Source organism: Papaver somniferum, chromosome 8 (assembly GCF_003573695.1).
Source record: "Papaver somniferum cultivar HN1 chromosome 8, ASM357369v1, whole genome shotgun sequence".
Lineage (NCBI taxonomy): Eukaryota > Viridiplantae > Streptophyta > Magnoliopsida > Ranunculales > Papaveraceae > Papaver > Papaver somniferum.
Window position 1 is genome coordinate 129,351,295 of NC_039365.1, and position 13,522 is coordinate 129,364,816.

General features: G+C 37.1%; 1 protein-coding gene across 2 annotated transcripts; it reads right to left on the minus strand.

Annotated features, from left to right (window-relative positions):
- Positions 1–9,094: 9,094 nt before the first annotated feature.
- LOC113304616 (probable transmembrane ascorbate ferrireductase 4) lies at positions 9,095–12,619 on the minus strand. Of its 2 annotated transcripts, none has more exons than XM_026553760.1 (4): positions 12,344–12,619; positions 12,195–12,246; positions 11,903–12,072; positions 9,095–9,581 (listed from the first exon to the last, which is right to left on the minus strand). In XM_026553760.1, the coding sequence occupies exons 1-4, from the start codon at positions 12,515–12,517 to the stop codon at positions 9,255–9,257; spliced, it is 723 nt and encodes a 240-aa protein (XP_026409545.1). In that variant the 5' UTR covers positions 12,518–12,619; the 3' UTR covers positions 9,095–9,254. The 2 variants fall into 2 exon arrangements, with proteins under 2 accessions (XP_026409545.1, XP_026409544.1); XM_026553759.1 differs by having other exon boundaries at positions 11,903–12,099; positions 12,344–12,617.
- Between the last annotated feature and the right edge of the window lie 903 nt (positions 12,620–13,522).

Genomic DNA, 13,522 nt, shown 5'->3' on the forward strand with positions numbered 1-13,522 from the left:
TAACTATCCAAAACCATAGTTAATCCATGAATCCATATTGGAAATAATTCAAATACCATTTGAAGGGGTTCACAAAATCAAGGAGGAAGAGTTTGACAGAGTTCTTAGAAGTATCACCATGAAGAGATTCCTTAATGATTATATCACTTTCAGTGCTTTGGAAAGTATCACCACACCAGCTGGGAAAATGTTGTTTTTCAAAAACCCTTATGGTAGAGACTATTTCGAGAAAAATGTTGAAGTAATGGCTGATATCAAGATCGACCACATTCTCCCTTTTGGAACGGATTATATGGTTGAAGGAGTCAAAACTTGGATCGAATTTTCGTACTCTCTGCATCTTTTCAAGCTTTGTCAATACTGCAGAACTTTGGATCACTCGAAAAGCAGCTGCACACCTAAAAGAAGGGAAATACTGGCTGCAAAGATTGCGCTGAGTACTAGTAAACTCGTAAACCCTGCTTTCAACTTTCAAAGCTCCAAGATTAAGGAAAATTCTCAGGCTGAAGCTACTTCTTCAAATCAAACCTCTCACAACTTGGTGGTTTCTCCAATCCCATTTGCAATTCTGGACTCAGCTGCTTTGGAACAAGAACCTCCTGCTGATGCTTGTGCTCGTGTTACTGCTCAACCAAAGATGCCATCTCTGAGGATGTGTGATCCCAACACTCAGTCAGATAAATCTGGTAATATCACAACTCCTTATGTCCCAAGCTCGCCCCTTCACCGTGTTTCAGCAAACAATAAAGGGAAAATTAGGCGCAAGCCCAAAAAAAATAATATTCTCATTGTCAGGTCCACAATTAATTTTAGGTACTGTGACACCCATAATTATATGAAATTATTAAAAATGTATGCATGACGGATTATGCATCCGCATGATGGATTATGCATCAGAGGTATAATTGGCAACACAACTTGGATATAACATATCTAAAAATCCGCGCCTTGAAATTTTACAAATTTTATATCGTTGGAAATATTTTTAAGAGAGCTACGCTACGAGTACAAACAAGAATATAAAATTTTTGTTTTTCACGAAAAAATCGGAGGTGATCATCAATTTAGGCAAAATTTTCGAAAACTTGATACATAACCATTATGCATCCACCAAAAAAGATGCATAACACATTCTGCAGACGCATAACGAATTATGCAACAATTTTCTCCACTGCATAACAAATTATGCATTTGGATAACAAAGTTATGCATCTATAACAAGTTATGTAACCATTGTTTTGGTTCATTTTAGTGCGTACATAAAAAAATTGAAGCATAATGCAGTATGCATCCATATTTACGGATACATATCAGGTTATGCATCCATTTTCTCGATGCATAAAAGTTTGTGCAACAATTTCTAGATGCATAATGCATTATGCAGTCATATTATCGGATGCATAGCATGTTATGCATCCATTTTCACGACTGCATAACATGTTATGTATATATTATTGTAGGTGCATGACAAGTTATGCATCCTTATTTTTTGTTGGTTTCAATACTAAGAAAAAAGTAGCTGCATAACGTGTTATGCAACCGTTTTCTGGACTGCATAACAGGTTATGCAAGAAAAAAAAAGCTGCAGAACGTGTTGTGCAACCAATTTCGAGAATGCATACCAAGTTATGCAACAAATTTTGTAGATGCGTAACCTATTATGCATCACTATTCACACCTCCATTTTCTTTTAAATGCACGTCACACGCACACCAAACCCATTTGCACTTCCATCTCCTTTGCCTTGCCACTGCAGCATCCTTTTAGCTCCATTTTCTTTTAAATGCATAACCCATTGAAAAGAACATCAACACCACCATTCCTAACTCACTTTGATCCACAAAAACATACCATGCATAGTGTTGCAAATAAAAAGCTTGCTCCACCTTACTATCATAGTTCCATGAAAGAAAAATGTTCCATTTGGCCATCTCTGAGACTAGCAAAAGACATTCTCAAAAATATTTTACCATAATGTTGACAACAAAAGACTTTCTCAAGTTTAGGCAAGTGACAATTCCAGTACCCAATAAAGACAAGAGATTATATTTCCAACAGGAACAACAAGAGAGCCTTGAACAATTTGATATATGTGTCAACAAAAGAGAGACTCTTATAAAGATGACAACCAAAGGAAAATCAACAATTCTACCTGCTCCTGCCTTTGTTTTTCACTCGCTTGCTGCACCTCTAGCCTGTAAGGTGGAACAAAATTTGATATATGTGTGTTTTTCTACCTCCAATAACGAAACATACTTCCCAAGATGCAAACAAACCTAATCCACAACAATACTGGCAGTGGTAGATTCACTGCAAATAAAAAAGAACGGCGAGTTAAGAATTCTTGTTTAAAAATTTGCATAGATGTAGCAATGTTTTATTTAAAAAAATGTTTTGAAGTTAATAGCATAGATACATAATTACACACCATTTCAGCTTTGCGTCGCGAATTTTTTTTATGCATGCGATGTGCTTTATTACTTGTTTCAAACACCACTACTAGTACTGCAATAAGGTGATAGTACTCCTTGCTAATACAGTAATTCTTGTAATGCCACTAATTTCACTATTCCAAACAACATTACTAGTACTATTAATATCGCTATTCTTGCCCCTAATTAAGTTATTATACTAATCCTTATGTTATAAATCTTAGTGGTATTATGTACTGTGCTCATGAAAATGTTAGTTTGTAAACGGAGGAAAAATATATTCCAGCGGAAGTTGAAGCTGTTTAAGATAGCTATGGGCTAAAGGATTCAAACTCACATAAGGAAGTTCCAAACAGATGCACTGACAGATCCTACTTGTGACTCTTAACACCCTAGCTTACACCAACAACCTGAAAAGGTCTAAACATTAAATTTGTACTTAAAAGGGAAAATTTCTGATGCCTCTCCAACCAAGTAAACACTTTGCCAATCTTGACAAAAGCATTAATCTGTTGGTAAGATTGGCAATCCGGAAATATGAAGTCTTTCTCAGAAAAAATACATCTCCTAACCAACTCCATGGTTAACCTACATAAATACTCCACGAAATAGATAGTTTTTGAGAACTCCAGTTTTGTGGATACTAAGGAAACTCTACATTGTCCTAAACTGTATCAAATATTAAGCTTGATAGTTGATACTCTTAACACTAAATATTGAGTCTTGACGTTTAATTAAGCCTTTGTAGAGTGTAGAGTGACATTTCTTTTATTGGGTCTTAATACTCTAAACACTCTACAATGTCCTACCGTGACTACAAAAATAAGCCATAAACATGTATCATTATCATCACAGTAAATCATATCTATTCCCAAACAATTCAACTAACATACATCGGACAAAACTGAAACCACTTAACCATGAAAAATATACAGAAATCGCAGATGGGATCAAAATCAAATCCTAGAACAAGTTATTAATTAGATTCATCACCTAAAGCATTTCCAATATGAGTTGACTTAAACGAAAAATCTCAATCCAGTATCAAAATCGATCTTTCATCAACACACACATTATCAAACCAACAAAACAAAGACAAATCTAAACAAAAATATCAATTAAAAACGATGGGAAGGATGTTATTGAGAAATCTTACTGTGAAGAAGAAGATCCAGAAACAACATCAACAAATCTAGAACAGAGATCAATGGAGTAGCTAATAATCTTTTTCCTCCTTTCTCAATACAGCGGCAACAATGGACGACGACATGGATGGGAAACTCGTTCTATGAAAAAAAAATCTCAGAGAAATATGATTTTAGAAAATAATGGGTTTCGGAAGAATTTTTTCTCCAAAAATGGGTGTACGCGTGAAGTTTTTCTCCCGTGAATTTCACAGTGAAAATATCTACAAAAATGGATCCGACAGTAGTTTTCACACCAATAAAGCCATAAATCTACAAGCCCAAAACTTTGAAAGTCTCTCTTATAACCCATTTAAAGCTCGTGATAACAATACAAATGTTACTAAAGCAGATCTGGGTCCGGATCCGGTTCATCCTCCAGGTTTCGGACCAAACCCACAATACCCTCAGACTATCTACCCCAACAGTATCCCTTCGTCTTCTAAATCTAGAAAATGGGCAAGGGGAAAAAACCAAAATTTCGCCTCTCTCCCTCAGTTCAACCATGATCTAAGTCCCTCCACCTTGATGATGAAAGGAAAAGGAAATCTGCACTCAGTCCTTATTCTCGCCAAGGAAAAACTAGAAAATCCACAAATCCTATTCAAAACCCAAACCCTTGGCCCTTAACTCCAATCCTTAATCATGAACCCTCTGATCTGATCTTTCAAACAGGATCCAATAAGAAAACCATTTCTCTTGATAATAGAAGAAAATACATTAAGTCCCAAAAGGCGACCAAAGCTAATAAAGTGGTGGAAGCTGTTAGAGGACAAAGTACAAAAGTGGCAAATAGTGTTGGATCTTCGTCTGGAAATCAATTGGAGATCAACGATGTCCAGGTCAGTTTAAACTACTTTACTGCTCTCATCCTCTGCAATTTTCAATCTAGAACCACTATCACATTTCATGACCCCCAATTTTTATCCATCTTTAAAACCCTAAATTTTTTGTGTTTTGTTTATCCTGCTGTTTCATACTTTTGGCAATTTATTAAGATTATGTCATGGAATTGTCAAGGCCTAGGGTCTAGTAATACTAGACAACAACTGAAGAAACTTGTCACTGCCCATGTTCCCAATATCCTGTTTCTTTCTGAAACTAAGCAACTACATCACTTTGGTGAGAAAACTCTGAATAACTCTCTGTTCTATAACATAGTTAGCCAGGACCCTATAGGTAATGCTGGTGGCCTAGTGGTTGCTTGGGATAAGTCCACATCTCTGAAAGTTTTATATAAAGATGACAACCAAATCAATTATAGTGTCTGGGATGAGAAATCCAAAGATGAATGGTATCTCACATGTATGTATGGTAGCCTTTACAAGGACTATAGAAAAGACTTATCTTGGAATCTTGTTAATCAAATGGGTGAATGCATGAATAAACCTTGGCTTGTCCTAGGTGATCTGAATGTTGTTCTCCACAGTTCTGAAAAAAGAGGAGGCAACCCAGCTAATGGGACTACTATAAGGAAATTTAACTCTATGTTTAACAACTTAGGATTAAAGGACATAGGCTTCTTAGGTTTCCCCTTCACTTGGTCTAACCATCAAGAAGGAGAAAATCACATAGAGGAAAGGCTTGATAGAGGTTTGGCAAATGGACTTTGGCTAACCCAATTTCCTTCTGCCATTCTTAGACACTTAAATCACCTAGGCTCTGATCATTCTGCTATTCTTTTAAACACGGAAATCCCTTGTCAAGAAGGGATTAAACCCTTTAAGTTTTTTTGGGATTTACCAAAAGGAGCAAAAATGCAGAGACCTAATCAAGTCTTCTTGGGAGACCAATTTCCAAGGCTCTAAAGCCTTTGTCCTTGTTAACATATTAGCTACTGTTAAAATGGAAGTCAGTATGTGGAACAGAAATGTTTTTGGTAAAATAAATCATAATTTAAACAAGATGAATAAACAGTTAGAAAGAATTATGGAAACTCCTAATGCTAGACTTAATGACCAAACTCTGATTGACACTAAAGTAGAGATTCAAAAACTTCATGATTATGAAGAAGAACTCTGGAAAATAAAAGGTAGGGAAAACACCATCCTTTTAGGAGATAGGAATACACATTTCTTTCACCAAAACGCCATAATTCTCCAAAGACGCAATAACATTCATGGTCTTTATGATTCCAACAATGACTGGGTTGAGGGTAGAGATAATATTTCAAATTGTTTAAATGTTCACTTTGAAACTCTCGTAACTACCTCCTGCCTAATCATTAATCAGGATATTGTTAACTTAGTCCCATCTTTAATTACTGATGCTGACAATGAAAAACTCATTGAACCTCCTACTGAAAGGGAAATTCCGGAGTCTCTGTTTGGCATGCAACCAAATTCTAGCCCTGGCACTGATGGTTTCCCGGCCTGTTTTTTTAAAAATAAACTGGACTATTGCCAAAAAGGATATCATAGATACTGTCCTTGCTTTTTTTTAACAGTAGTCACATGTTAACTAGGTTAAATCAAACTTTTATCTCTCTGATCCCTAAAGTCTTACATCCAGCAGGTCCTGGAGACTACAGACCTATAAGTCTATGCAATGTAGTCGATAAGATAATCTCAAAAGTCATAGAAAATAGGATAAATCCCTTTCTTGATAGGCTGATTTCTCCCTATCAGTCAGCTTTTGTGAAACAACGACTTATCTTAGACAACGTTCTTGTGGCTCATGAGATAATTCATGCTATGAGAAAGAAAATAAAAAAGAGCAAGACTGACTTCATGGGTCTTAAAATCGATATGTCTAAGGCTTTTGACCGAGTTGAATGGAACTTCCTCATAACCATCCTTCGCAGAATGGGATTCTGCGAGGCCTGGTGTAATATCATTTTCCAATGTATCAACTCTAGTCAGTCTGCTATACTAGTTAATGGTGTCCCTTGTAACTCTTTCAAGCCCTCTCGTGGTCTGAGGCAAGGAGACCCCTTGTCTCCCTACTTGTTCATCCTCTGCATGGAGTCCTTCTCTAGGACCTTATCTAATGCTGAACAGAGAGGCTTAATTATTGGTTTTAAAATAAACAAAAATTGCCCATCCATCAGTCATTTACTTTTTGCGGATGATTGCTTAATTTTTGCAAAAGCAACTATCACCCAAAGCAAAAATCTTTTGACCATCCTTGAAGACTATGGTAGAACTTCAGGTCAGATGATTAATTTCTTGAAATATGGCATCTTCTTCACGCCTCACATCCAAAACAATCTTGGCAGGGAAATAATAAACATTCTAAAATTTAAAAAAAAAATTAAACTAGATGATAAATATTTAGGCCGACCTTTATTCACCAATAAGTCTAAAATAACTTGCTTTGAGAATTTGCCTGAGAAAATGGAGGGAAGACTTAAGGGTTGGAAAAGCGAGGCCATGGCTCCTCCTGGTAGAGGAGTGATGGCTAAAGCTGTGCTTGAGTCAGTCCCTGTGTACACTATGACTACTTTCATCCTCCCCAAAAAAACTGTCAAAAGGGTCACTAACATAATCAGAGACTTCTGGTGGGGGAAATTGGGACCCAAAAAGGGGATATACATGACTGGTTGGGATGGTCTGTGTAAAAGCAAAGAGAAGGGAGGTAATGGTCTAAAGAAACTTGACCTTATGAACATGTCCCTAATTGCTAAAAATGGTTGGCGGCTCTTCCACCAACCCAACTTTATTTTCTCTAAAACTATGAAAGGGAGATACTACCCTAATACTAACCCTTTTCATGCTACTTGTAGTGTTGGATCTTCCTGGGCTTGGAAAGAGGTGTATAAAGGTCTTATGATCCTTCAAAAGTTTAGAATATGGCAGATTGGGAATGGTAATTCAGTCCACATCTGGAAGGACAACTGGATTCCAGATGTGGATGGAAAACCAATCCATCTGGATGGTCTAGGAGTTAATAATAACTACACTTTAGTTAAGGATTTAATGAAAGACACTGGTTGGAACATGGATGTTCTAACTCAATTGTTTGAGTGGAATACTATCATTAGAATCCTTACCATTATTCCTAATAAAAACTCTGAAGACACTTTGAGATGGACCGACCATCCTCAAGGGAATTTTTCCATTAAATCTCTTTATAACTTGCTTGATCGGAAAGGTGAACAAGCCACTGATAGTTTAGCCATAAAAATCTGGAATCTTAACACTGTTCCTAGAATAAAAATTTTTGTTTGGAAAATGAAAAACAATTTGTTGCCTTACAATGGTTACCTTGCTAGATATAGTAAACATATTAAACCTACTTGCATGATGTGCAATAACCGCCCGGAAACCGGAGAACACTCTCTAATGCAGTGTAATTTTACTCGTGCTTCTTGGGCCTTTTGTTCTTTAAATCTTGATACTACTAGAAATGGTTTCACCGATTTGGCCGAGTGGTGTAACAGCTGGTTTACTAGGAACATTTCACACACTCAATGGGGTCCTTGGGCCAATATTTGTGCTACGATGTGTTGGTTCATCTGGAAGGCTAGGTGTGATAGAGTTTTCAAGAACTCCAAACCTTGCCCAAGATTTACAGGAAACCAGATTATTAGCCACTTAAACATGACTATGGAATTTCAAGCTGAAGCTGTGAATGGAACTGCTACCAGAAGCAATATTATTACTGATCAAAATCCAACCACAACTGTATCTTTTGCTTGTAAATCTGCTTATGACTTTGTGATAGGGTTAACAGGAATTGGTGTTTGCATTATAGGACCCAATGGAGAAATCATTGGCAGAAAAGCCGGGAGAGCCAGAACTCACGGAAGAGAGGAAAGGGATTGCATAGCGGTGCAAGAAGCTTTAGATTGGGCCTCACATCTCAACTGCAAGGTCCTGAAGCTGTTAGGAAGCAATCAAAATATCACTAAAGCTCTTCAAGGTGGTCAAAGGAGAACCAGTTGGAGGACAAACCCTTTAGTTGATCAACTTATTTTGAAACTACAATCTTTTGAAAGTGTCTTTTGTAAAACTCTTAAAACTGGTGATTATCCAGACCTCCATAGACTAGCCATAGTCGGAGGTATTTCTCAAAGTCCTCAACTGTGGGAGGCCCCTTCACTCTATGCTATTTGTCAATAACTCTCCTTTTTATCTATAAAAAAAAATCTACAAAATGTGTTGAGATTATTAGTCCCATATTGTCTGGACAATCTAAGATCCTGCGGTTTGTAATCCTATGGGCCTCTCCACTCATTGCCAATTGGTTATGAGTTGGATGCCCGTATTCTAATATGGTATCAGAGCACGCTATTTGTGTTGAGTCATTGACCACGCCTTTACTCTGCGTCACCCGATTTATTGTCCACGTGTAAGACCCAACGAGGCTACACGTGAGAGGGGATTTATTGTCCATGCGTTAGACCCAACGAGGCTACACGTGAGGGGACCTCTCCACTCATTGCCAATTGGTTATGAGTTGATGCCGAGAAAATAAAATGAGTTGGATGCCCGTATTCTTGTTAGTCGAGAAAATAAAAGACCAAGTTAGTCGAGATACAACAATAACTATTTCAATTGTTACTACTGCTCACTTTGTGTTTGGTGGATACAACACATAGGGAGGATCTCAACATCTCCATCATAATTAAAACCTACCGAAGGGCTAGAAATTTCTTCCCGGAAGTATTTTACAGTACAAATTGAAAATATTGTATTTACGATGATGACCGCTTGCTCGTACTTGAGCATACGATTTTAGTCGGAATACTTTGATTCCCTGTAGAAACAGCAGTCAGTATTGTAATGCCACCAAGTAAAGCTAACCCTAGTCCTAAACTATTGACCACCACTGGCTCCAGAGAATGTTTCAGAAACTTCTTTTTTGCTTCTAAGAATGTGAGCTTCTCAAGTAGACCCGCCTCAGCTGTTGCAATGGCTAATCCATATATATAGAGCCCAAGGAACACATGCCATGGTGCGACCCTTATCCTTGTGGTTCGCTCCTCTCCTCGATGCCAAAAGCTAAAGAACCCCATTAACCACTGCACATTACAAAGAACAAAAGAAAGAAGGATGATCAATCTGACTTGTCACACATTAAAGTTTGCTATGAGCATTAAGATTTTTTGTGAAGCTTCCTTAGTTATGAGAATCGATCAGTTTTACACCAACTTCTTTGTTACATACGTCAAATGATTTTCTCTCACGAGAATAGTCACTAGTCATAACCAACCAAGAAATTTGCATTATTGAAGCAAATTCCACACCAAGATGATTGAAACCACAAGATTTCGCAATCATCATTTTGCTTCATCTAACGTTCAACTGTGTGCTTCATCTATCATTTAAGTGTCAAAAGCAAATTCCACTTCCAGTAGTGTAAAAACGTACGGGTGCTATTAAACGTGTGTATGGCAAATAGTCATCTCTATATGTTTAACCTACTCTAAGAAGTTAACTGAACTAGAACCTGTAATCAGACAGCACATTATTACCACAGCGGCAAAGTAAATAGCAATGAACAAATGCTGACATCTTGTAAATGTTGTATGACATGGCATGCTAATATGATCCATAAAAATAAGCTGAATCTGCAATTACCCTTCTTCCTCTCATTTTTGCCTTGTAACCCTACTTCAGGAACATCCATTATCTGTGGGAATGTTCCCCTCACCACACAAAGACTCATCTAAACCCCAAAACACTACCAAAGTCTTTGGAATACATCATTCTACAGTCCAACACATGAGATCTTTCGTCAACTTTCGAGGGGCTAAGAGATTTTAGAACTTGCGAATTTTTTAAGAAGGATCTAGATGATTAAGAGAACACTCTCACATGAAAATCAAGCATTGGATAAGCTTAAAATAGATGCCACCAGACAAAACGAGAGAAGAGGCGAAGGAAGCAGGGATAAGGACACCGAGGATTTACTAATCAAACTAGAAAGTGTAGTTTGGTTCAGAAACACAAACATAGCTCGTGTTAATGTAACAGATACCAAAGAATCTACAAAATATCCTCTCCCAGACAGTTAGCATATGCTGTTACTGTGGTTTGTTGTTTAAAGATTATTCTCAGATCAAATTTCACAAATAAAGGAAAATGATGCTCAAACAAGTACAGATAGTTCTATTTTTGGAATATGGGGCTCCTTGTACTATCAATGAAATTTGATCTCCTGAACTAGAAGCTACATATATATGGAGGAGAGCATAGGACAGCAATTCAGATTTCCAGCATAAAAAATAATCAACAAAAAAGTAGAAGAAGAATTTAACCTGTCAGCTTAAAATTGCATGGGCGACTGATTGTCAATTAATTGACATTACTAGATTAGAAAGATGTGGCTGCGTCAATGTTTAACCAATCTGTTTAAAATCCACAAACCAGCTTGACCAGAACCAGAATCAAGTACCTCATGGGTAAAAAGGGAACCTAGCCATGAGTTTTTTCTTTTTTGCCTTTATTTTCTAAGTGGCCGCTGAGTTTTGTTAACGAATGACCCACATAACCACATAATTACAAGTGACCCGAACCTTGGTTTACACCCTTTAGTCTAGTTGTTCTCTAACTTAAGTTTCGAACTGAGAACTTACATTGGAACCTACTAAAGTATCAACAGTTATACAGTGGTCTAGGATGTTCTATAGAGACCAAACATGTGAATATAGAAATGAGCAGGAACCAATGTTTTCATACTCAACATAACAAATAAAGGTGGAAAACAAAACAAACATCAAGACTGCAGAATTGACCAGATTGAACTTCTCAAATGAAAATGTATTCAGCCTGGCTGCAGTTGTCTGTGGACATGAGCGCTATGTCATGTGTCACAACCAGGAATGCTGCTCAAATCAAGTTAAGTAAACACATCCTATTGTCTCCATTCACTTAACGTACAAATATTAGGTATGTGGTGGATTAACCAGAGAAATGAACCAAAACCCTTGATAAGAAAAGTTAAATCCACATCCTTCGAAATCAACGGTCTACATGATCATTACACTTTTCATTTTTTTGCCGCATTTGCTTTCCTTGGGCTATGATTATCTTTTGTCGCTGCTGGACAGCTCTGCATGAGGTCCCATTATCGTTTCAGGTAATTTTTTTCATGTTATGCTATCATTCAATTACTCCAAGGGAACCTTGAAATGGAAATGGGGGCTGCGGCAGTAAAGCAACAACACACCCACTCTGATGTAACCATTTCATAAAATTAAGATGACTAGATTACCCATCATACTTCCAATTAACTACCCAATAAACCACCATGGTGTATACTGTATTTCAAGAAGAAGAAAAATGCTTAATGTGTGTTACGAGTTTTAAGCTGTAACACCAAACAAGTTAACATGCTTACCTGAGCAGCAAACAAGGAGATGCACATCAAACCCATCCAAGAATGTAAACTGTAGAAATTAGACAAAACCCCTCTTTCCAAATAAAATTTTGTCCAAATTCCGAAAGTGCCAGATGCCAAAGCAACTCCTTGCATAGTTAAATGCACTAATTTCTTCGAATTTCTTGACCCTGGAAACCATTTATGCACCAATATTGCTGGGGGGAAAAATCTCATTCAATCATGCCGTAAATTAAATACTAGAATCCACATTTAAGAGACATATTACTAAAATGGGTTTTCTATTCTGTACCTTCTCCGCTGATGAGTACAAAACCTATCACCATTACAAGAACATGAAAAACCTGCAAATTTACACAAAAATGCATATCATGTTGGGTCCAAAATTTTAAGAGACACCCGTAATCAGAAGCTTTAGAGAGAGTGAGAGAGAGAGATTACAGAGTACATGTGAGCATCGTGAGTTGATGAGGTGTGAGAAAGGAAGTTTGATCTGAAGGAAAGGCCCCAAACAAGAACTAGCACTGCAACTAGAAGACCGGATAATCTAGCAAATACAATCAAATGTGATGTTGAAGATGAAGAAGACGCAGTAGGCTTACTTGATGTCTCCATGACCGAAGCACATGAGAGAGAGAAATGGAAGAAAGGTTTTGAAAAGACTGAAGGAACACTGCAGCGTCAGTAGATTCTCAGTCGACAATTAATAACACAATTATTACAACGGAATGTTACACTACTGTTACACCTCTATTGATATCCCCCTAGATTATATTCACAGTACTGTATTATTTGAAAGAGAAATCGTCGGTACTAGTTAATCCAAAAATTAGTTAATTTTTATTGGTGGGCTTTTTAATCTTTTTTACGCATTAATGGGTTTTTAAACATGTGGCTATACCAAAAATTAGACGTTTTCCTTTCCTTTATTCTTTAGCAGTTAACTCCACGTAGGAATTTATACTTATTGTTTAACCGGGAGATCGCAAATGGGAATTTGAAGAAGTTTTAGAGAGTCCTCAAAGAGCAAAGCTAATGAATATGTTGGATTTTCAATATTGTTTGTCGCTATTCGGGGGCGTAGGTCTCGTGGGTCTAGGGGGCAGCAGAGTGCGAGACAGCATCTCGTAGAAATTTTTCTGGTTTTGAATTTTGAAAACCTATTTCGATTTCTAGAAATTTCTATTGACACGTCTCTTCCTATAGGCTTATAGGATGTTTGTGAACTCCATCCGGGAATTTAAGTCCGCGAACCCAGTCCGCGAACTTGAGTAGGTTATATCTAAAAACGATGTTTGTGAACTTATTCTTATATAAACTAAGGAATGCAAATCGCAAATCGTGGCTATATAGTTCATGAACCGATTCGAGTGAATCAAATCGTTTTTGCTTCGATTGTATCTTGTGTAGTTACATAAGATTTCCTTGCAATTGAAAAACTCTCTAACTAGTTCATTTGAGTCACTTGAACTAGTTATGGTGAAGAAGAATATGGTTGATATGAAAGTGATCATATGGCTAACCATTTGGTTGACTATTGTTGAACCAACAAATGTACAAGTTTGGGTACGGTTACACAAACCTAAAACGTGCATTTCATTTGTGTGTAACAAGCTAGTA